The sequence below is a fragment of the Phyllostomus discolor genome, chromosome 1, assembly GCF_004126475.2.
Source record: "Phyllostomus discolor isolate MPI-MPIP mPhyDis1 chromosome 1, mPhyDis1.pri.v3, whole genome shotgun sequence".
Classification (NCBI taxonomy): Eukaryota; Metazoa; Chordata; class Mammalia; order Chiroptera; family Phyllostomidae; genus Phyllostomus; species Phyllostomus discolor.
In genome coordinates, this window is record NC_040903.2 from 195,587,698 (window position 1) to 195,612,745 (window position 25,048).

Consider the following 25,048-nt stretch of genomic DNA (forward strand, 5'->3'; position numbering starts at 1 on the left):
CTTGTAATGTCAGTCTCTTCCTGAACCCTAACTCTGTACTCTGACCTGACAAGTATGTGAAGTCTCTATCATCCCTAAAATAATTATTTCCATTTTAAATCTTTTCTGTTGTCATATTTTTTTCCACCGAAGAATTATTGCCTTTAATTTCTCAAGTCTCATTCATTCCTCAGTCTGTTGTGATTTATGATCTGACTTCCCTCTTCCCCCTTTTACTTGTTTGAAGAGGTTGGTGGACTTCCCTCTGCCAAATTCAGTGGCTTTTCGGCTCTTGTTCTGCCTGACCGTTGATGACACCTTTTTGAAATGTCCTCCACCTTTGGCTTGATATACATTGATTGCTGGATTTTCTTCCCTCTCCCCCTAGTCTCTTTTGCTGGTTTTTCCCCTATCACCTGCTGCTTAATCTTAGAGGTTACTCATACTTCTTCCTTGTTTGTCATCTGTCATCTCACTAGTTTTCCTTCTACAGTTGGTGTATTGCATTCATGACCAACAAGTTCAGACTGTTCCTATTTTCCATCTATACTCTCTCTCTCTTTTGAGATTTCATCCACTTCCATAGCTATACAAGCTAATGACTTCCCCCAACTCTCTTCTGCACTTGAAATTCTTGTTAGCTGCCTTTGGACTTTCTTGCCTAGTTGCAGGTACTTTGCATTTTCCTATCTCCCAAACTAACACCTCTCTCCTCTCCCCCAGCGTGCTCATCTCCTATGTTCCCAGTCTCTATCAGCATCAGCACCACCTTCCTAGTCTCTCATGCTGGAAACCTCCATAGTCATCCTCGCCTCCTTCCTAACCATTCACAAAGCCCTGTCACTTTGGCTTCTGAAATATGCCTCATACATCTCCTGTTTTCCATCCCCACTCCGTGAAGTTTCTCACAAATGAAACATAATCTGATGTGCCTCTTCCTCAGACTTGACATTTTTAATGACTTTCTGTTGCCTACAGAACAAAGTCTAAAGCCCTTTGTTCTCTCGGCAATAGGAAGGTCCTTTACAACCTGTTGCTAACCTTCTTCCTTTCCACCAGCCCTGACAGCCCTGTCCCCCAGCCCCCTCCGCCGTAGTCACAGGTTTGCTCCACGTCACTTGCACGTGTCTGTGCCACAGGTCATGTTGTCTCTGCCTGGAGCCTGTTTACCTTACAATCACTCTGGAAGGTTCTGCTCAAGAATCATATCTTTTATGTTGCTGGTCTTGACTACACAAAATTGTAGTCCTGTAGTACTTTGTTGATGTCTCTAATATATTTATTCTATATTAAAACTAACTTATAAACTGCTTTTTTAAAATTTTTATTTATTTTTAGAGAAAAGGGGAAGGGAGGGAGAAAGAGAAGGAGAGATACGTAGATGTGTGAGAGAGACATTGATCAATTGCCTTACACATGTGTCCCAACCAGGGATTGGCCTGCAACCCAGGCATGTGCCCTGACCAGGAATCGAACCAGTGACCTTTTGCTTTGTTGGATGACACTCAAGCAACTGAGCCACACCAGTCAGGATTAACTTAAGAACTTCTTAAGGACTCATCTAGATTGTATTATTTTCTGTATTGCTACAGAAGAGTACCTGGAATATAGAATTTTGATAATTACCTGTGGGGTGAATGCATTCAAAATAAAAGAGAACTCAGCTCACAGCCTGCAGAGCTCTCATCTTGTCTTGTGAACCGAAAATTGAGGTGTGAAGAACTTGATTTCTGTGGTCAGGCACACCTGGGTTCACACCCACTCAGTAACACAAGCTGTTGCCGTTCCTTACCTGTAAAGTGGTGATGATGGGGTGGCTGTGAGAATTAAATGTAAAATGTGTTGTCAGTCCTTGGTACACTATAACAACTTTTTTTTAAAAGATTGATTTATTTACTTTTAGAGAAAGGGTGAGGGAGGGAGAAAGAGGGAGAGAAACATCAGTGTGTGGTTGCCTCTCACGCACCCCAGGCATGTGCCCTGATTGGGAATCCAACTGGTGACCCTTTGGTTTGCAGGCCAGCACTCAATCCACTGAGCCACACCAGCCAGGGCCATTGTAATAACTTTAAGCTATTATTAAGTGTGTAATGTATTTTTAATGAATAATAGTAATACTCTATAGTAATATTCTGAGTTACATCTGTAGCCAAAAACGAGGCACAAGAATGGCCTGTTCTCATATGATCTTCCTAAGAGAACCCTTTCTTAACCATGCTGGTGACATCTTCCCAGCATCAGTGACTGTCAGCCTGTTCTGTTGCCAGTGAGGAGGAAGAAGAGTACCTGATACCCTTCCCATTATCTGTTATTGTTGTTGTTGTTGTTGTTGTTGTTTGTGCTCTTGGGATTCATTTTACCCTTTCCAGACACTGGGTTTTAGATGGGAACAGTGATACCAAGAAGGAAATTGAGTTTGAAGAATAGGAAAGAAGAAACTTAGGATAAGGATAAAGGTAATAATGTGGCATTTGGATTAAGAGTCTGAGGAAAGTAGAGTCTAAGAAGGGTTCTCCTTCCATCCCATCACTGACCAAGTGTTACTGTCTGCTAACTGCGTACAGGGCACAGTGGGGATGAGGCAGGGATATCATAATCATTTAAGGCCTAGTTCTCACTGTGAAGATTTTTTAAAATTGAATACTTGAGATCATTGTTCATTTAAGTGCAATTGCAAGAAATAATTACAGAAAGATCCCTTGTACATCACTGTAGGATTTTAAATCTTGTTAGTAATGAAAGGAAGATAGTTCCATGTGTAACTGGTATAAAACCACAGGTAGAAAGCACTTCACAACTTTGGAAAAGCTCAGATTACTCTGCTTAAAGCTGCAGCAGATCCAGTTTTCAGGCAGGTGTCAGTTTTAAGCCCAGCCTCAGAGGATGAGCGTAATTGTTATTAGGTCGGGGATGGCAGGAGAGACCCGGGGGAAAGGGAGGGTCTGCGTTCCTCCAGTGAATTTGGTAAATAATCTGGACTTCGTATCTGCACACATATTATAAATCGGTTCTTTCCTACCTCCAGATTTTAGAACTCAATTAATGATGAGTCTATTGTTAACCCCAGACTGTTACATTTTATGTTTTTGATATAGAATGCCTCGATTCTACTAAGCATCTGACTTACTGACAAGGTTTTTCTTCTTGTGCTTGTAGAATGACGGTAAAGACCGGCATGAGCACGGCAGCGAAAGGCGGAGGCGGGGCAACCCTGAGCCGTTGTCTAATGGAGGACCCCAGGGTAACGCACTGCAGGTGGTGGAACAAGATGAAGAAGAAGATGAGGAGCTGACACTGAAATATGGCGCCAAACATGTGATCATGCTCTTTGTCCCCGTGACTCTCTGTATGGTGGTAGTGGTGGCTACCATCAAATCAGTCAGCTTTTATACCCGGAATGATGGGCAGTTGTATGTATGAGTGTTTTGTTTTATTATTCTCAAGGCCAGTGTAGCTTTCCTTTTACAGCATGTCATCATTACCTTAAGGCCTCTTCACTGAAGGGCCAGGAAGGCTAGAGAGTTCTTCTAGCCAGGGCAGTTGAGAGAGTGAGGGGTTATGTATTACCTGATGCTTTGAGTACAGAGAATGAAAGCTATAGAATTGTATTTCTTGTGTGGTGCCACTAAGATAGGGCTGATTTGTTTGTAATTGAGCAGGTAAAAGCCTTGAATAGTAACCTTTCCCATCTCAAAGCCTTTAGGCCTGTTGTTCTTTGCCTGGAATGTTCTTTTCTTTTCTAATTTAGGTGGACTAATTCCTATCATCCTTCTCATCTTGACTTAAATGTTAAGGCCAAAGATAACTTCTCTGATCCTCCTAACAAAACTAGGTACTTTCTGGTGTTCTTTCTCACAGCAACTTGTTCTTTTTTCACTTGTAACAATATGCAAATGTATATTAATTCACCTTATTTGCTTAATACCTGGTTTCCTTCTGTGCTGCATGTCTTATCAGGGCACTTTGTTTCCAGGACGAGGTATGTAACAAATGCTCAGTGAAAAGAGTTGTTAAATGAAAGGATGAAGATTAATGTAAGCTGCACTAGACTCTTGGGGAACTGTCAGGTAGATCCTCTGGTGCTGCTGTTGTCAGCCCTTTGCCACCAAGAAAAATGCCCTGATTCATGTGCCACCCAGTTCTGTCTTTAGGACTCTAGCAGGGCTCAAGCAAATTTTAAATGGACTTTAGAATTGGAAAGTGGCAAGTGGCTGAAACACTGCATGGGGTTCTGAAAGCCAAGCTATTAATCTTTGGGAGAAAGATTGAGACAGTGAGTGACAGACAGACAGTGGCGATAATAGCCAAAAGGGATTGAGGGATATTCTCTGTGTAAGTTAGAGTTAGTTTGGCTACATATTGTAGAACAGGGGTTAGTAAGCCATAGTCCACAGGCCAGATCTGCCTGTCACCTATTTCTGTAAATAAAGCTTTACTGTAATGCAGTCATGTCCGTTCTGTTATATGTTGTCTCTGCCGCTTTTATGCAGCACTGGCAGAATTGACTGGTTGCAACAGAGAACATATCACCCACAAAACTTAAAATATTTACTCTGTAGTTCTTTACAGAAAGTTTGCTGACCCCATCATTAAAATCAAAACAACTGATTTAAATGATATGGATGTTTAATCTCTTGCCCACAGAGTAGTACAGGGGTAGTCAGTCCAGACTGGTAGAGCGGCTTCACATTCATCAAGGACTTGGGCTCCTTCTTCCTTAGCTTCTATGTCCCAGGTTGTTGTGTGTGCTGAAGCCCCAGCCTTTGTTGAGATAGCAGGAAGCAGGAAGGAGTAGGGGACGAAAGGACATAAGACATACCTCTCAGCAGAGTTAACTCCTTTTTCTGGAGTTTACCCAATACATTTGCTTTAAGTACAGAGAATGAAAGCTATAGAATTGTATTTCTTGTGTGGTGTCACTAAGATAGGGCTGATTTGTTTGTAATTGAGCAGGTAAAAGCCTTGAATAGTAACCTTTCCCATCTCAGAGCCTTTAGGCCTGTTGTTCTTTGCCTGGAATGTTCTTTTCTTTTCTAATTTAGGTGGACTAATTCCTATCATCCTTCTCATCTTGACTTAAATGTTAAGGCCAAAGATAACTTCTCTGATCCTCCTAACAAAATTAGGTACTTTCTGGTATTCTTTCTCATAGCAACTTGTTCTTTTTCACTTGTAACAATATGCAAATGTATATTAATTCACCTTATTTACTTAATACCTGGTTTCCTTCTGTGCTGCATGTCTTATCAGGGCACTTTGTTTCCAGGACGAGGTATGTAACAAATGCTCAGTGAAAAGAGTTGTTAAATGAAAGGATGAAGATTAATGTAAGCTGCACTAGACTCTTGGGGAACTGTCAGGTAGATCCTCTGGTGCTGCTGTTGTCAGCCCTTTGCCACCAAGAAAAATGCCCTGATTCATGTGTCACCCAGTTCTGTCTTTAGGACTCTAGCAGGGCTCAAGCAAATTTTAAATGGACTTTAGAATTGGAAAGTGGCAAGTGGCTGAAACACTGCATGGGGTTCTGAAAGCCAAGCTATTAATCTTTGGGAGAAAGATTGAGACAGTGAGTGACAGACAGACAGTGGCGATAATAGCCAAAAGGGATTGAGGGATATTCTCTGTGTAAGTTAGAGTTAGTTTGGCTACATATTGTAGAACAGGGGTTAGTAAGCCATAGTCCACAGGCCAGATCTGCCTGTCACCTATTTCTGTAAATAAAGTTTTACTGTAATGCAGTCATGTCCGTTCTGTTATATGTTGTCTCTGCCGCTTTTATGCAGCACTGGCAGAATTGACTGGTTGCAACAGAGAACATATCACCCACAAAACTTAAAATATTTACTCTGTAGTTCTTTACAGAAAGTTTGCTGACCCCATCATTAAAATCAAAACAACTGATTTAAATGATATGGATGTTTAATCTCTTGCCCACAGAGTAGTACAGGGGTAGTCAGTCCAGACTGGTAGAGCGGCTTCACATTCATCAAGGACTTGGGCTCCTTCTTCCTTAGCTTCTATATCCCAGGTTGTTGTGGGTGCTGAAGCCCCAGCCTTTGTTGAGACAGCAGGAAGCAGGAAGGAGTAGGGGACGAAAGGACATAAGACATACCTCTCTGTAGAATTAACTCTTAGGAGTTTCACCCAGTACATTTGCTTATATGTAACTTGTTAGCCGTTGCTTAAGTCTAGTGGCCACACCTGACTGTAATGGAGTTAGAAACTAAGTGTTGGCTGGAACGTTGGCACCGAGAATAAAAGTGTTTTATGCTAATGAGAAATAAGGGGAGGGTAGATGGGTGACATTATCTCTAGACAACACCAGTTGCAGTCACCCTGAAGTTGAAAGAGAATAATTGTAAACCATATTACCATCCTCTGACAATCTCAGCCTAGGTAGTTTGCGTTGTAGATTCTGGTTCTTTCATAAATCACTAATAATCTGTGCAGAAAGAATATTCAGTGAGGTAATTATTTCAGTATATAGTATCCACTAGATGGAGCCATTTGTCTGGCTCACAACTCTCCATATTTTAGAAATGTACTCTTATTTTGAAGCACTTATTGTAGACATCTAATAGCTGTTTTCTTGGGTTAAAAATTCTTGGCTGGAGTAATGAGATGGACAGAAGTGACATAAGATATTAGTTGAATCAAGGAAAGAAAACTTGTGTTGGAGAGAGTATGTGGTTTGGGGTATCCATTCATTAGCACTTACCCGGGGCTTTTGCATTTTGTTTCATTATAGGATTTATACTCCGTTCACAGAAGACACCGAGACTGTGGGCCAGAGAGCCCTGCACTCGATCCTGAATGCTGCCATCATGATCAGCGTCATTGTTGTCATGACCATTCTCCTGGTGGCTCTGTACAAATATAGGTGCTACAAGGTGAGCGGGCATGAGGGACAGAGCTTTACTTTCCACTGTGTTCTTCTCGTTAAGATTTTATTTATTTATTTTTAGAGAGGGGGAAGGAGGGAGAAAGAGAGGCAGAGAAACATCACTGTGCTCTTGCACACCCCCAGCCAGAGACCTGGCCTGCAACCCAGGCACATGACCTGACTGGGAATCGAACCAGGAGCCTTTCAGTTTGTGGGACAGTGCTCAATCTACTGAGCCACGCCAGCCAGGGCTCCACCTCGTTCTCTTTATGATTGGGTTTTTCTGTCATATACCTTACTTGGTATAGGAAAAAAAAAGTTTTATATTCTAGAACTAAGTTAATTTTTAGTTTTCTCCCCTCATTGTGGAATATTTGAAAAATACAAAAAGGCCTAAATGGAAAAAAAATGTTTTCATATCACAATCTAAATGGTTTTAACATTTTAATTTGTGGTATATATGAGACATTCCAAAGAAATACATCCTAAGACCTTTGGGATTCCATCATTCACAAATAGTGTTATGGGATATAACTGTCCCCATAAAATATAAATTTAAAAATTCATATTTTCATACTTGAGCACAAAACAATAAAGCCACCTTCAGATGCTGGTTTAAGTTCATTGGTGACTAGCTCCATTTCTGCTTCTAAATTGGTGACCCTCCATTTCCTCACCGCATCTCCTACAGTAGCACTGATTCTTCCCTTGGGAAACACGGCAGGGGAGGTTGTGCAGGAAAGACGCAGGCCAACTTTCCCAGCTCCTGCTCCCTTCTGCTCCCCAGCTCACTCTCTAGCTAAGTGGTTTACTGCTCAATTTCAGCCACCTGGTACATATTTCAGATTTGCCTCAAAAAAAAAAAAAGACCATTTATTGTAAGTCATAAACCTTTAGGGTAATTCTCAAGTAAATAAATATTAACTTTCCAAATATCAAAGTCTGTCTATTTCCTTATGGTATTTATTTCTCTGTGTACATATATGTATATGTGTACAAAATGTGTGTGTGTGTGTGTGTGTGTGTGTATTTTAAGATTTTATTTCTTTTTAGAGAGAGGGGAAGGGAGGGAGAAAGAGAGGGATAGAAACATCAACATGGGAGAGAAACATCAATCAGCTGCCTCTTGCACACCCCCAGCAGGCACCTGGCTCGCAGCTAGGCATGTGCCCTGACCAGGAATCGAATCCATGATCTTTCAGTTTGCGGTATGACACCCAACCCAATGAGCCACACTAGTCAGGGTTGTTGTTGTTTTTTTTACATGGATAATATAAAATACAATTAGTATGTGTCCTGTCTTCACTTTTACTTTTGCATAAACATTTTTCCATATTATAAATACTTAGAAAATATGTCTGATCACTATATAATATTTACCTCAGTGAGTGCATTGTAATGTATTTCCCTCATTTAAGCTGTTTGCAGTTTTTCAGTATTCTAAAAAAAATGTCTTTATGCATAGAGCTTTTTCAGTTTTTCAAATTGTTTTCTTAGGGTAAAATTCCAGACACAGAATTTTTGGGGCAAATTATCTTCATATCTTGGTATGCAAAATTTCCTTTTCTAAATCATACTATTAATTTGTAGTTAATACTAGTAGTGAATGAGACTCTCTTGCCTTATCCCACCTTCACTAGCATTGAATTTTTTTAAAAATCTGTGCTGATTTTTATAGGCTAAGCAAAATGCCCTGATTTGCATTTAGTTGATTACTAATAAGCTCAAATACCTTTTCAGTGTTCATAAACTCTAAAATTATGCAGGTTAACCTTGTTTGTTGAACGTTTGAGTGGGTGGAAGTGTTAACCACCCGCAGCCTGACATTAACGTATGGAGAAGACTGAAGAGGAAATGTGTGAGTGGTGATGACAGGTAGTCATCAACACCTAGCAATCCAGAGAGCAAATGACGTAAAACCGTGCAAGAAACGTTCTGCTCCTGCTGTTTACATGCACTCGTATCTTAAATACTTTCCTTGATCCTGTTTTCACCATATAGATTGTCTGCGTATAAGCGTTTACCCGCCAGTTTCATTTCTCTGATTGATTGGACTCACTCTGTTACCTTTATCTGGATTATGTGCACGGGAGTGTGTTTAGGGTCGTGTCCCCACCTGCACATCTTGGAGATGGGACCGCAATTTCATAACAGTTTGAAGAGGTTGCTTTCCTGAGCTGCTTCCTTTCTGTGATCTCCCTGCTATTTTCTGGTTCTTTTGGATTTCCCTTTTTCAGAAAGGTGGGCTTTATTTTCCCAATGTCAGGGCCAAGAAGGGCGAGGACAGAAATACAGCAAGGGCCACTTGCCTTACTCTTAGGAAACTACAGCTTCTCCAGTCTGATGGGAAGCTTCCCCTCCCTCTTAAGTTTTAGACTCCTGCTGCCCTCTTTGTCACCACCCCAGGATGATTTGGGGGCTGAGTATGAAAGAATGGAGAAAATGAAAAAAACAGAAACTGAGATTTTGCCTTCTTTTTGTGTGGAGACCTCTTTCCCTCCTCCTCTCGCCAGAACTAGATGGCTTCTGCACTTGCTGTCATTGCCTTGCTAAGTAATACCCACTCGGGTTGCGTTGCATCCTGGTGGAGGAGGGTAGTACTAGAGTGAAAGTAGTGACACTAAAATTCACTGTCTACTAGTAAATTCTATTAAAATTCCCTGGTACTTCTAATTCCCCAGCACAACTACCTCTCTTTACTTTTCAGAGTCCTCGTTAGTAGCATGCATTCTATCTAGCCTTTATAGTTGCATATGGTGGGTGAAATGGGCTTTCACTCCTTTTTACCTAGAACCTATCTTGTTATATAAGGTCTGTTCAGAAGGTATCCAGCCATGTAATATGAAAAATAAGAGACTTTTATTGAAGAAGATACAAGAAGTATTGTACACAGGACATTGTACACAGGACAATAACACCTCAGTCCCCTTCAAAGTAGGCACCTTGGGATCTCACACAGTTCTCTCAATCACTGTCAAGTTGTATTTTCCTGAATCTCATTGACTGTGTGAAATCTCTTCCTCTTCAATGGTGATTTTAGTTTTGGGAAATGCCAGAAATTGCAGGGCGCTAAATCCGAGCACTAAGGGGACTGAGTCACCTAGGTGACTTGATATTTCACCAAAAAGCTCTGCACAAGACGTGATGCATGAGTAGGCACATTGTCCTGATGAAGCTGCCAACACCCAGTTGCCCATAGCTGTGGCCTTCTGAATCATATGAATAGCTTTCAGGGAGGAATGTTCAAGCTTAATGCAAAATTTGATGCAGATTTGTTGCTCTACTTGCTCATTTTGAATATGATGGCCACATAATACATGTGCTCACCCAACAGCATCTGCTGCCCCCACTGACTAGCACTGTGACATCACTGTTCACTCATGCACACACATCTATGCAGTTGGCTGCCAGGTTACATTGATGTGGTGCACACTGTTCTCCACACTGTTTTTATATTAATAACAGTATTGGTGAATTTTGTGTTTCTTTTAGCTGTGTTTCATTTGTATATTTATTTTTTAAATTTTATTTATTTTAGCCCTGGCTGGCGTAGCTCAGTGGATTGAGCATGGGCTGTGAACCAAAGTGTCGCAGGTTCGATTCCCAGTCAAGGTACATGCCTGGGTTGCAGGCCACGATCCCCAGCAACCGCACATTGATGTCTCTCTCTCTCTTTCTCCCCCCTTCCCTCTCTAAAAATAAATAAATAAAATCTTTTTAAAAAATTTATTTATTTTTAGAGAATAGAAGGGAGGGAGAAAAGGAGAGAGTCAGTGTGTGGTTGCCTCTTGCATGTGCCCACAACTCAGGCATGTGCCCTTACTGGGAATCGAACAGGCAACCCTTTGGTTCGCAGGCCAGCACTCAATCCAGTGAGCCACACCAGCCAGGGCAAGTTTTGCTTCATTTTAGACCATCTAAAAGGTTCATATTCAGCCAAATTTGTACATTTATTCATTCATTTGTATTGTTTTGATTTGCTTTTTAATGTTCAAGTCTTAGCAAGCACAGCCATTTCTAAAGTTGTTTGACTGGTTTTGATTCCCAGTATAAAATAAAAGGAACTTTTGAGTCAGAAATTCAGACACTTGCCAGAACCTATTTGGAAATAAGTCCTTATGGTTTGTTATATCACTGGTTGGTTGTGCAATGTCTGTAAGAAGCACAAGAAGCTAAAAAACCAAACCTTAAAAAGTAGCAGCCAATTATAAATGAGTCAAAGTGCTCTGGCTAGAAATAAATGGTAAAGATTTATTTAAGGGTCTTGCAGTTTGCACACCAGAAACATGACTAGGCAATACCCAGAATGTTCCAAAGAAGAAAGAAAAGCTAAGGGTTCTTATAGTAAAAAGTACATTCTTGAGAAGAATCAGTTCTGCATTCTTAGCTTCTGGATTCATCTGAGATGGCAAGTCCCTGGATCAGTGATTTTCAATGAGTGTACCACAAGAATTTTTAAAACATCCAATACCTGACTTTTTAGTCAGGGACAGTGACCTCTTTTTCCTTAGACTGTCAAAAAAAATGACAACAGCCAACATAACAGTAGCCATCCAGTGTAAATGAATCGAAATTACACCTATTTTTTGTAAGATTGGCAAAAAATACATTTTTTGGTGTGCCACAGAATTTTAGTAATTCGTTTGTGCCATGAGATAAAAAAGGTTTTAAAAATCGCTGCTCTAGAAGACCCGTGGTCTGGATAATGGACGTCAGGTGATCTGGTTCCATGAACATTCTTTCCTTAGTCCTTCGGGGAGTAATCAGAGGGTTGTTTGAGGGTTTGATGTCTATCCAGGCATTGATGCAAAACTAGAAAGTTCGAAAGTGTAAGTTTCCCGGCTAATTAAAACAAGAACAGAATCACTTCCTCATGCCTCAACCTACTTGATTTTAGTAATTTAACAGCTTCACTGTGGTGACTCCACTTTGTTTCTTCACTTCAAAAAGTAGAACACAGAAAAGGCAGTTAATTAATACTTACCATTTGTTGTGTTCCTGGCCTGGATAGTGCAGGGTTTAGAGCAAACACTTGCTCTTCTGCACCAAAGCAGGGTTCTTTCCTTTCAGAGCCTGTAGCACAGGAAACCTGACTAGGGGCTTTTTGCAGGACGAGAAGGACCTGTTTTACACTCTCATGTTCTGGAAAAGGGGGAGATGCTACTTAGTCATCAGTGGAAGAGGCTTTGAGTTCAGATGGTAATTCAGAAAAGGGTGAAATAAATGACCAATCTAAATAGTAAAAGTGTTTTACAACCGTTATTACAGGCAAAGGACTAATATTTTTATAATATGTAGATTACTTATAAATCATTAAGAAAATTATGAACATCTTATGAGAAATTTAAAAAATTTCAAGCAGGAAATCTAGATGGTTAGTAGCAAGAGCCGTATATATATTTCCTCATTAGGAAAAAAATGCATATTAAAATAACAAATTAACATTTCACCTACTGACTTGGTAAAGATTAATCCAGTCTTTTTATTTTTTGTGAAGTCACTAAACCAGTACATATCAATAATCAATGATTAGAAAAAATTTGTAGACTTTGAGTCAGTAATTTTTGCTTTCATGATTTATTCCAGAGAAAGAACTAGAAATAGGGAAAAATATTTTCATGCTAGGATATTCATCCTGGCATAAATTATAATTGGGAAAAAAAAGAAACACCACAAATTTATGCATAAGAAAAAGTTAAGTTTGGGGATTCATCTATATAAGTAGAATATTAGTGTCATTTAAAAATCATTTTCATGCCCTGACTGGTGTGGCTTAGTGAGTTGGGCATTGTTCTGTAAACCAAAAGGTTATTGGTTCGATTCCCGGTCAGGACACATGCCTGGGTTGCAGACCAGGTTCCCGGTTAGGGGTGTGTCAGAGGCAGCGGATCTATGTTTCTTTCACATGTTCTCTCCTCTTTCTCCCTCCTTTCCCCCTCTCTCTAAAAATAAAATCTTAAAAAAAACTTGTAAAAATCATTTTCAAAAAATATTTTGTGTCAGAATATATCTGTAACAAAAAGTAAGTGTGAAAGAGCAAAATGTAAAGCTGTATTATTACTTGATTCTAATTTTGTTAAAAGGTCTTCACACATGCCTACACATGCAAACAAAACATGCCTGAATAAAAAATATTAACTTTGGTTATCATTGGCCAGTGGGAATTGTTTTTTCCTTTTAGTATTTCTATATTTTCTAAATGTTATATGCATATGTTACCTTTACATTTCAGAAAAATGCTGTGTTTTAAAATAAACATCTCTATGTTCCCTTGCTGGAAAAAGAAAAAGTAAAAAGCAATTCTGAAGAAAGATTAGAATTTCCACTTTTTAATGTTTGTTTTAGCCCTTCCTTAATGTGGAGCTTAGTATGGAATACCAGTATACATCTTCCACTCTTTAAAGCTTTTCTGTCCCATAATATCACATACACTTTTTAGTTTTGTAACTTGGATTATTTCTAAAGCTGAGACTTGTGAGAATGGTTGGGCAGGATGCAAGTGGGCAGATTTCTTTCTGCCCACACTTTATTGTTTCGCAGAGGAAATAGAGTAAGGGCTCCCTTTAGAATATTTTGCTAAAGTTGAAATATTTAGAGGACAATGGACAGGTGTCTTCAGGTTACTTTGATATGTAGGAAACACGGGAAGAAATGTTACAAAGCAAGTATAGCGAAATGTGAATGTAGACTGTAGGTGGTATATCAGTATGCACTGTAAAAATCTTTAAACTTTGTAGTGTTCAAAAATTGTTATGAGAAAGTGTTTGTGGGAGAACACTAGAAATTAAACTTGATCAAGTTTTAAGGAAAGAGAGGCAGCAAACATTTTAAAGAAGTCTTTTTTCCCCCAGAGGAATTCATGATCATAGATCAATTACCTTGAGTGATCAAAACAGGACCACCAGAGAAAATTAACATAAATTCTAGTCACATCTAGACTTTGGTGACTTAGAGCCTGATGATCTGAACTCCTGAATCTGGGGGTCAGGGGAGGGAGATTTAGAAAATGAATGAAGACAAAACAATATTCTTGATTTGGAGAGGTATTTTTTCTCTCCTTTTTTCAATGTTTGATTTGAAAGTTATTAAGTAGCTCCTTCTGCTGTTAAATAATAAAATTCATTGAAAGCACAGCAATAATGGATATATGCACCTTGGAATAATTTCACTTTTGATTGGAAATTACTTGGCAATTTATCATGCTTGTCATTCTGTTTTTAAAACCTCCATAATTTTTGGTTGTATAGTAGTTTCCTAAATATACACATTATGTAAAATTACCATTTAAAATGTTCATCTTGTGTAATAGATTATAGAAATCAAATTCTGATTCTATTTCTCACATTAATAAGCTATACATGAGTAATAGAGACTAACATTTTTATGGAACCCTGAATTCTGAATGACAGTAATGGATTCCTAAGTGTTTCAAAGAATTTGTAATAGTAATACATTCCTAATGTGAAATAAAAGTAGAAAGCATTCCAATACTTACCGAAACTTCAGATTCTGAATATTCTTTTATCAAATAGTTATATAGTTTTGAAAGCCTATTTTCCTTGTATAGGTAATGTATGTCTGCAAAGGTCACCTAATTGAAAATGATTTTCAATTTTATTGAATTTTTATCACTTATTTTATTCAGTTTATTTCAGTAATACTACAAAATTCCTCCACTGATAATATTGCTACTTTATTTTCTTAAGTGACTTTATTGCTGTTCAATTACAGTTGTCTGCATTTCCCCAGCACCACCACTCCTCCCCACCCCAGCCAGTCCTACCTCCCTCCCTCGCTTCCACCTTCTCCATTGGTTTTGTCCATGTGTCCTTTATAGTAGTTCCTGAAAACCGTTCCCCCCACTGTCCCCTCCCCCCTATCCTCTGGCTATTGTTAGATTGTTCTTAATTTCAGTGTCTCTGGTTATATTTTGTTTGCTTTTTTCTTTTGTTGATTAAGTTCCAGTTAAAGGTGAGATCATATGGTAGTTGTCCCTCACCACCTGGCTTATTTTCACTTAGTGTAATGCTCTCCAGTTCCATCCATGTTGTCGAAGAGGGTAGGAGCTCCTTCTCTTTTTCTGCTGTGTAATATTCCATTGTGTAAATGTACCATAGTTTTTTGATCCACTCATTTACTGATGGGCACTTAGGTTGCTTCCAGCACTTGGCTGTTATGAATTGTGCTGCTATGAACATTGGGGTGCTTAGGTTCTTTTGGATTGGTGTTTCAGGGCTCTTAGGGTATAATCCCAGCAGTGGAATTGCTGGGTCAAAAGGCAGATCCATTTTTAGTTTTCTGAGGAAATTCCATATTGTTTTCCACGGTGGCTGTACCAGTCTGCAATCCCACCAGCAGGGCACTAGGGTCCCCTTTTCTCCACATCCTCTCCAACACTTGTTTGTTGACTTGTTTATGGTGGCCATTCTGACCCGTGTGAAGTGGTATCTCATTGTGGTTTTAATTTACATCTCTCTGATGGCTGGTGATGCTGAGCATCTTGATAATATTGCTACTTTAAAGTTTAAATGTCAACTGTTGACTCTGTTGATAATTTGGTATTTTAGAATTCATTCTTTTCAAAATTTCACCTAATTCTAAAGGAACAAGTGTCTGTATATGTCTTGCTGAAATTTCTGTTTACTTATAAGTTGTTCAGCTCCAAGGACTTCTATATAAGAACGCACTGAACCCAAAGCCATATGTGTCCGGTCATTTGAAAAGAATAATATATACAGAAATAATATACTATTTTTGAAGTAAGAAATTTGTAATTTTTTAGGGCTATGGGATCTGTTAATTATATTGAAATTCTTTCTTTTCTAGGTCATCCATGCCTGGCTTATTATTTCATCTCTATTGTTGCTGTTCTTTTTCTCATTCATTTATTTGGGGTAAGTAGTGAAATATTTGGTCTAATTTTTAGAAATTAATTCTCTTTGGGGTCTCTGTTAGTCACTTAAAGCCATGTCTTTTATTGATGAAATACTCTTTAGTTATAATTGTTTCCATAGACAGGTCATACTTGATATATATATGACAAGTTAATATTACCAGTAGGGATATTACCAGTGCTGGATAGAAATCAGGAGGGATACCTCAGGAGTGAGCATTCCCAACCCCAAACTGGACCACCCAGCACCCCAGGGTTCCAGCACCAGGGAGATAAGTCCCCCATGACTTCCGGCTGTAAAAAACAGTGGGAGTTGAGGTGGTAGAAGAAATTGCCAGATTCTCAGAAGGCTCCTTTTAAAGCATTCCTATGGACTTATGACTTACTGAGACCTACCCCTCTGGGATTCAGCACCAGGGCAAAAGCTGAAAGGGCACAAGTGACATACGGGAAGAAAGTGAAGTGACTGGAAACCCAAGTGCCAGGAAACAGCTCAGGCAAACCTCCAGCACCCCGGCAGTGGCATTGTCCCCTCTCCAAGCCCCCACCCCGTGCAGAGCCACAAAACTGTGAAATGGGTTTCTCCACCCTGTCAATCACCTAAGACTCCACCCCACATGATTAACAGGTATGCCCTTCTACAATAGGCCACGCTACTAAGACAGGGAGTCAAAGCATCTCTATCTAATACACAGGGAAGCTGCCAAATTGAGGAGACCAAGAAATACGGCCCAAATGAAAGATCAGATCAAATCTCCAGAAAAAGAATTAAACAAAAACAGAGATAACCAACCTATCAGATGTAGAGTTCAAAACACTGGTTATCAGGATGCTGAAAGAATTCACTGAGTATGACAATAGCATAAAAAAGACCCGAGAAGAAATGAAGGTTACACTATGTGAAATAAAGAAAAATGTACAGGGAATCAACAGTAGAGAGGTTGAAGCTGAGAATCAAATCAATGGTTTGAAACATAAGGAAAACAAAAGCATTCAATCAGAACAAGAAGGAAAAATAATTCAAAAAGAAGATAAACTAAGAAGCCTCTGGAACATCTCCAGATATACCAACATCCAAATCATAGGGATGCCAGCAGAAGAGGAAGAGCAAGAAATTAGAAACTTACTTAAAAAAATAATGAAGGAAAACTTCCCCTGTCTGGCCAAGAAAATAGACTTCCAGGAAGTCCAGAGAGTCCGAAAGAGATTGGATTTAAGGAGGAACACATCAAGGCACATCATAATTAAAATGCCAAAGGTTAAAGATAAAGAGAATATTAAAAGCAGCAAGAGAAAGGCAGTTAGTTACCTACAAAGGAGATTCCATAAGACTATCAGCTGATTTCTCAAAAGAAACTTCGCAGGCAAGAAGGGGCTGGGAAGAAGTATTCAAAGTGATGAAAAGCAAGGACCTACAACCTAGATTACTCTATCTACCAAAGCTTTCATTTAGGATGGAAGGGCAGATAAAATGCTTTCCAGACAAGATAAGGCTAAAGGAGTTCATCATCACCAAACCATGATTATATGGAATGTTAAAAGGACTTATTTAAGAAAAAGAAGATAAAAACTATGAACATTAAAAAAGCAACAAATTCACAACTGTCATCAACTAACTGAATCTAAAAAAACTAAGCAATCAGGAACAGAATCTTAGATATGGAGATTCTGTGGTACTGGTTTCCCATTTATATGAATGATAGAGTTTTCTGTTAAAATAACTTTAGGAAAAAAGTGAATTAATTTAAAGAAAAATGTTAAATAACAGCATAGTTGATATAAGATATAAAAATATGAAGATGTGATATGAATATCAAATGTTTGGGAACCCTAGTTCTAAGCAGTGTTTTGATAAAAATTATTGTACATAAATCATATTACATCTCTGTTTAATTTATTTAGGGAAGTGTTTAAAACCTACAACGTTGCCATGGACTACATCACTGTTGCACTCCTGATCTGGAATTTTGGCGTGGTGGGAATGATCGCCATTCATTGGAAAGGCCCTCTGCGACTCCAGCAGGCCTATCTCATCATGATTAGCGCCCTCATGGCCTTGGTGTTTATCAAGTACCTCCCAGAATGGACTGCGTGGCTCATCTTGGCGGTGATTTCAGTATATGGTAAAACCCAAGACGGATGGATACTTTGTTTATCATAGAAAGACCTCACTGGTGTGTTTTCCTTCCCAGTTATCTTGACTTACAAAAACGATAGTGGTTATATCCCACAGGACTTCAGTAAATAATTCATTAGCTATGGTATGTTTTCCATATAAGGATTTCAATTTTTTTGAGGTTAAGTTCTTAAAAAGAGTTTTATTACCACCTCCAGTTTAACTCGGTGATAGACCAGTGGAGGGATCCACAGATTTCTGGTCAGAAGACTGAGATTCAAAGTCTTTCTCTACTCTGTCCGCCTTTATGACCTTAGGAAAGTGACTCAGGCTCTTTGAGCTTCAGTTTCCTCATTGGGAAAATGGGAACAGTGTTTCCCAGAGTTGTATAGTAAGAGTTCAGAATATATGTCAAAAAGCACTAACAGCGTGCTTAACACATAAAATGCTCATTTAATTTATAAAATCAAAATCAGGTTACCTGTTTTTCATAAGTCAACTTGAGTAGAGTTATTCTTTTCAAAAGAAAACTTCTTTGGGTAGTGTGGGGTTGAAATTCAGTACCACCCAGTGTCACGTGGGTTGTGAACAGTCAGAATGTACCCTAGCCATGAGTAACCACAGCAGCTGTACAGATGTGTATTCTGGCTGTTGCCCTGTGTGAAAGCCAAAGAGATCCATTTTTAGAGTCAGTGTGTGGTCCCTAGGTAGTACTCTTGTACTCCTTCCTATACAGTTGCTTATCAAAATGTCAGGGGACCTATAATAGGAAGCCTCATCATCCCCACTTGACTGACAAAGAAAAAAGTCTGTAACACTAAAATTGGATTGGCTCTGTTCTCATATAAAACTAAAGTCATATACTCTCTATGCCTGACTTTCGTTAATGACTTTAGGTAGTATAATAGTACTTGATAGTCTGCAGAGTACTCATCAGTTATTTCATAGCTATGATTGAGAATGCCGGTGCTGGACTCAATCCAACCAGCAACTGGTAAACACTGTGTGGTCAGAGATTGTACTGATGTGTTCCGTTCACTGCCTTTTTCAACCACCAATTTGCCTTTACCTTCAGAGGGACGCATAACGTCCTTACCTAACTACTCGTGGGGTACTTCCGCAGTCCCAGCATTGCACATAGCCCTTGCCGGCTGCATCTTAACCACATCCAGCTTTTTCCAGAAGCATGGGAATAACATCACACTGAAGTTGTCATCCTTTGCAGAGATTCATTGGGCTTCCTTTTTGAGGACATACAAAAATTCAGGAAGGAGCTCAGAAAAGGGGGGTCTTGCCACTCCAGTTAAATTCCTGAAAATTATTATTATTTGGTAAACTGAGGGCTTCTGCATCTCTGACACTGTCAAAACATAGCAATTGACCCTCTCTGCACCCACAATGTTAAAACAAGCCCCAGTACTATTTATGCATTTTGGGGAATATGTAGGCATCATATTCGTCACTTACAATTTTTATCTAAACCTTTGTATACTGTTACTCACAAAATGCCCATCTGGGATTGGGGCCTCCTACAGCAAAGGCTGTACAATCTGTCTAAATTGTAATACAATAACCACTCCCTTGGCGCTCCCTCTCCCTGCCCCCAGAGAGTCATTCGCTGTAGATGCTTTAGCAACCTCCTCTTGCATCTCCTGAAGTCTCTGGACCGTCCATGATTATCATAAATGGCCCATGGATTTCTGGCGTGAGAAACCTCCCGTCTCAGTTCCATGCTACGCGCCATTAGAATGGCAGTTTCTGACCGCATACAGAGCTCTCCCAGGCCCAGGTTCTCGCATACCTTCAGGATGTGTGACGCTCTAGATCCTTCCACTCCATGTTCTCTGTATCATGGAGGCAGCACTCTACAAGTTCACCCCAGCCTCAAGGGCCTCCGGGCTAAGTCCAGAATGTTACCTACAGGATAGAGCTAAGTCTGGGCCCTTTAGAGTATCCTACCAACAGGAGAGGTTGGCCCCTTCTGTCCTCAGTTCTTTGTCATTTGACAATGTACTAGAGAATGTCACCTCTCTCTGGGACCCTTGGCTACTCAGGAGACCTTCAGGATGAAGTGGGTGAGCAGCAGTGGAAGTTTGAGCACTTTATGGACTGTGTCCATACTACACGCGATGGAGCTCACTGGAGAACTGCTGCTTGTCATTCCTTATCCCCACATCCTTGACGGAAGAATGGGATCCGAGGGTCAACACAATTAGGTGAAGTTGAGGTGGTCATTAACTTCCACTGGCCAACACCTGGCTGCACCTGTGTATTTTTACAGGTTCTTGGGTCATTACCAATGGTCTACACATCTGGTTTGCCAGTGGTAGCAACAGCACCTACTTATGCTAAGTTGTCCTCTTTGGGGGATGTAGCTATGAGACTCTCTTGCCTCACAAATACCCAAAATATAAATCAAGGTTACATGTGTCTCTGTACATATTAAAGCCACAATACAGTTCTCACCTTATCCACTTTGGAGTTCCAGGCACTGGGTTGTTTTTTTTTAATATTTTATTTTTTAGAGAGAGGGGAAAGGAAGGAGAATGAGAGGGAGAGAAACATGAATCGGTAGCCTCTCACACACCCTCAGCTGGAGACCTGGCCCACAACCCAGGCACATGCCCTGACCGGGAATCAAACCGGCAACCCTTCAAACTGCAGGCCAGCACTCAATCCGCTGAGCCACACCAGCCAGGGCTCCAGACATGTTAATGATGACATTAACATTTCATTCCTAAAAATACACAATGCTGGGCTCTGAACAAGGTGTTCAGTGGAACTTTTCACCTTCCTTAGCAGTCTCAGGCTGCAGGCCTCATAGAGCACCAATATGACATATAGAACAAGTTAGAATTAAACATGCCATATGTCCATAATCAGGGGGAATTGTAGTGAAGAGTAATGATGAGCCTGGTTCCATTTTGGATATTTAAAAATAAAATACTAGTTCTGGAGAAGAACTTCCTGAGTTCAAAACCAGTCTCTTTTACTCTGTCACTTATTAGCTACATGGCCACAGACACATTACTTAAGCCCTAAGTCTCAGTTATTAGGCAGGTTAAATTGAACAATACATAAAATACACATAGCACAGTATCTGTCAATAAATATTAGCTGTTACTTTTTTTTTTTCTGTATAATCCTGTGAGGTAAGCAAGGCAGTGGTCCTTGTTTTACTGCTAAGAAACCTGAAGTTTATAAAAGTAAAGTATTTGCCCAAGCTTACACTGTTTGATGTAGAGTGAGAATCCCAAATTCAGTATTCTTTCTACTACATTACTTTCTTTATTTCTTCCAAACATTATACAAATATAACCTCCAGACCTTTGAGTTCCTTTTTAATACAAGACTTTTGTATCTAATATTTAGAGCAGCAATTTCCTACCTTTTTCATCTCATGGCACACATAAACTAATTACTAAAATTCTGCAGCACACCAAAAAATATATTTTTTGCTGATCTGACAAAAAAGGAGGTATAATTTTGGTTCATTCACACAGAATAGCTGTTGTTGTGTCGGGTGTTGCTATTTTCTTATCTGGCACTCTGAGGGCAGGGAGCTCAGTGCCCCGACCTCGTCGGGTGTCGCATGTTTTAGGAATCCTCGGGGCACGCCAGTAGGCTCCTCGTGGCCTGCTGGTTGCAAATCACTGATGTAGAGTGATGGTTCGCAATTTCACTTTTCACCAGGTCTCAATATACTTTATTTTGTCACAAAGGTTATTAATTCATTTCAATTACTCTAAAAATAAGGGAGTTTACTGCTTAGCAATTCTATAAGAAGAAGGGTGTCATAAAACCAAGATAGTGACAGGACATGCAGCTTCAAGCAGGTTGAAAGTCTCATTATTTTTGGAGCGCAGCAAATTTCCCTTCTTTTATCCAAAATGAACTGCAGTGGAAGCAGTGAGAGTAGCGATTTCTTGCGTGTGTGTGTTTTGTTACATTAGTAGCAGCAGTAGTGTACAGACATGACTGTTCGAAAGCGTGAGGATTTTTAACTAAATGCATCTAAGTGATTGTAACGTCAGTACACACTGTTAAGTCTTCCTTCACAAATGTAGCAGTACCCATTTTATATTTTTAAATGTTCAAATTTTCTACATTCTCAATTTTCATGACAGAAAATGTAAGAAAAATTGCTGTTGATGGAAAGAGATGATGATAGAATCAAGAATAATGTAGGCAACCCTGGCTGATGTGGCTTAGTGGATTGAGTGCTGGCCTGCAAACCAAAGGGTCGCCAGTTCAATTCCCAATCAGGGCACATGCCTGGGTTGCTGGCCAGGTCCCCAGTGGGGGGTACACGAGAGGCAACCACGCATTGATGTTTCTCTCCCTCTCTTTTCCTCTCCCTTGCCCTCTCTAAAATAAATAAATAAAATATTTTTTAAAAAATCATTTAGGCATATTGTTTCTCTCTGAGTTGCTGTCCTGTGAAAATACATTTGTCCTAAAACCTAAACATGAAGTGCCTTTGACAGGAGAAGTAAAGAAATGTTAAACTCTCATGGAAAGGTTTATTAGTTATTTTGTTATGTTTAAATTTATTTCCCTTTTAAGCTCCCATAAGTAGTACTGTACGTATACTATCTTTTAAAAGGAGAGGAGACAAATCTCTTCTCTGCTCTTCATATTTTCAAAAGTCTAATCAAATACCTTTATTAACTTCCTCTTAGAGTAAAGCTTCTGTGTCTCATAGGTTGGGTTTGTTTGGAAACGGCTTGTCCCTGTTTCATCTTACTGGAAACTGACAAGTGTACTCACTGCTCTAGAATAGTTCTGTCTTATTATCTCTGACTCTTTTCTTCAAACCGGGAAGACTTATTCCTAGAACCCAGTGATGATACGTTGTAAACTAACCAAATAGCAGTCAAAACGAAAATGAAATTTGCACAGGCCTTCGGTATAATTTTGCTTATTTTGTTTAGGTTGCCCCTCCGTCAGTTTACCTGCTGTTTGCTTCATATTCGTTCCACATCTGTTTGTGTAAAAAAAAAATTAAACTTTGTCTGCTGGTTGATTTCTCTCTAACACACCCATTTACAAGTTTAGCCAATAATTTTTTTCAGATGTCATTTCTATTTTTCTTTCTAGACTTAGTGGCTGTTTTGTGTCCAAAAGGCCCACTTCGTATGCTGGTTGAAACAGCTCAGGAGAGAAATGAAACTCTATTTCCAGCTCTCATTTACTCCTGTGAGTATTCTGGGATGGTGTTAAATTAGTAAACAGCTTAGAGTGTGTAGGGACTGACACATGTAAGTGCGGTCGTTGTCCTGGTGATTTGTCTCGTCCTGAACACACAGCCTTTTAATGGGACTCCTGCAAGTCTCTGTTTTCCTTGAAAACCACTGTCTTCTACCTGACATTGGTCCAAGAGTTTTTAATATGTGTACAGATAGAAGAAATATTTAGAGGTTGGGAAGCCAGTATTCTCACTTAAAATCTTACTAGGCAAGTGTTACTGAGTACTTGTTATATACATATATTGCAGGTGACCCTTGCCCTCGCTTATGAAAGAATTGTACTGTTCCTTCAGAATGGGTTTGCCTTTTTTTTTTAGAGTCAGACTCTTCCCATCTTTCAATTGGGCATTGACCCGATCTCCCACAGAGCACTGTGAGGGACATAAAGATAAGTAAGATCCTTTACTTTACCTTCCCTTAGCTCATTTGCTTACAGTTTAGAGGTGAGATAGGACAGGTATATACATGAGTAACATCCAAGACAAAATGTTATCAGATTCAGAAGAGACACAATCAAAGTGTAAAGAGAGTTCAAAAGAGGGAAAATCTGGTTGGGGAATCAGGGAAGAGTTCCTGGAAGAGAACATTTTGATTGAATCTTTTAAAGATAGGTTGGATTTCAGGAAGCACAGATGGAAGTGGACTGCCAATGTGGGCTTGTCACAAAGAATGGATTGGTGGTGTAGATGTCGGACCTCTATATAAATGTAAAGTGTTCAGTTTGACTAGAACATGAAGTATAAAATGGGGAGAGTACTTGGAAGAATTTGAAAAGGCGGATTACAGCTTAGAGTGCCTGGTTTAGATCTCTGTACACTTTCATAATCACTGGAGAATCCTGAAAGGTTCTTGAACAGAAGAATAAAGAAACAAGAATAAAGAAGAAAACGTGACAGGGACCAGATGTGACCCACAAGCCTGAAATGTTGACTATTAGGCCTTTTATAGAAAGAGTCTATTGACCCCTGGTTTCTGTAGTGATATTAAATGTTAAAGGAGTTTGTAGCAGTATTTTTTCATACTTGCATAGATCAAATAAATACCTGCTGCCTTTGTTGCCAAGAAGGCTACAGAAATCCATAGGCTTTGTGCATGATGGTTGCCCTTCTGTTTCTCTTATGTGGGTTTGCATTCAGTTGAACAGGGTCCTGCCTGGTTGGCTTACGCTGGCCTCGATCAGTTCATCATGTTACTGTATGACGTAACTTGTTTGACCTCAAGTAACAAAGCCACGAATAAGTGTGCCTACTATATAGTCTTCATCCTCTTTGGTTGTATATTTCCTTTATATTATAAGAGTATTAGGAACATGGATATAATTATAAAATCAATGATAGAAAGCCAGGGAGACATAGATGCCAAGTATTTTGTTTAAAATTGCTTACTTTGAATGGATTGGGCTTTTCGTTCTTGCCGTAGCCCTGTATGGTATGTGTTTTCATGTATTTTTATATTATTGTTGGTGTATTTTCAGGATAAATTCCCAAAAGTGGTATTCCTGGGCTGGAGGGTTAATGCATATGTAGTTTTGTTAAATGTTCCCAAATTCCTGCCCAGGGGCATCTGGGCCATTTTTCATTCCCCTGCAATATAGGAGAAGCCATTTGCCATTTTAAACTATTCACGTTGTCTCTTCACTGATGTGTAGCAGAGATGTGTACGTGTGTATCTGGATTTCTATAGCTACGCATTTGTGGAAGGGACATAGAAGAGGCCAGTGGACTCTCCCCTTTGTTTATTGCTTTCAACCTTTTTTCTTATTCTCTCTGTATAATGTGGGTTAGTATTATTAAAAGTCCCACAAGTGAGACATAGTATGAAGGAAACTTATTCCATGCATTTTTAGAATTATAATAAACATCTGAAACTCTTGGGAGCCCTTGTTTGTTCTCTGATTTGGTTCCAAGAAGTAATTTTTATCATTGAAT

The 25,048-nt window shown here is 39.5% G+C and overlaps 1 protein-coding gene across 1 annotated transcript in view; it reads left to right on the top strand.

The window, feature by feature from the left end:
• Positions 1-25,048, top strand: part of PSEN1 (presenilin 1) — a 57,566-nt gene that overhangs the window by 25,577 nt on the left and 6,941 nt on the right. Inside the window, 5 exon segments of the mRNA XM_028506411.2 lie at positions 3,136-3,389; positions 6,728-6,869; positions 15,689-15,756; positions 17,658-17,878; positions 22,972-23,070. Coding sequence (XP_028362212.1) covers positions 3,136-3,389; positions 6,728-6,869; positions 15,689-15,756; positions 17,658-17,878; positions 22,972-23,070 — 784 coding nt within the window.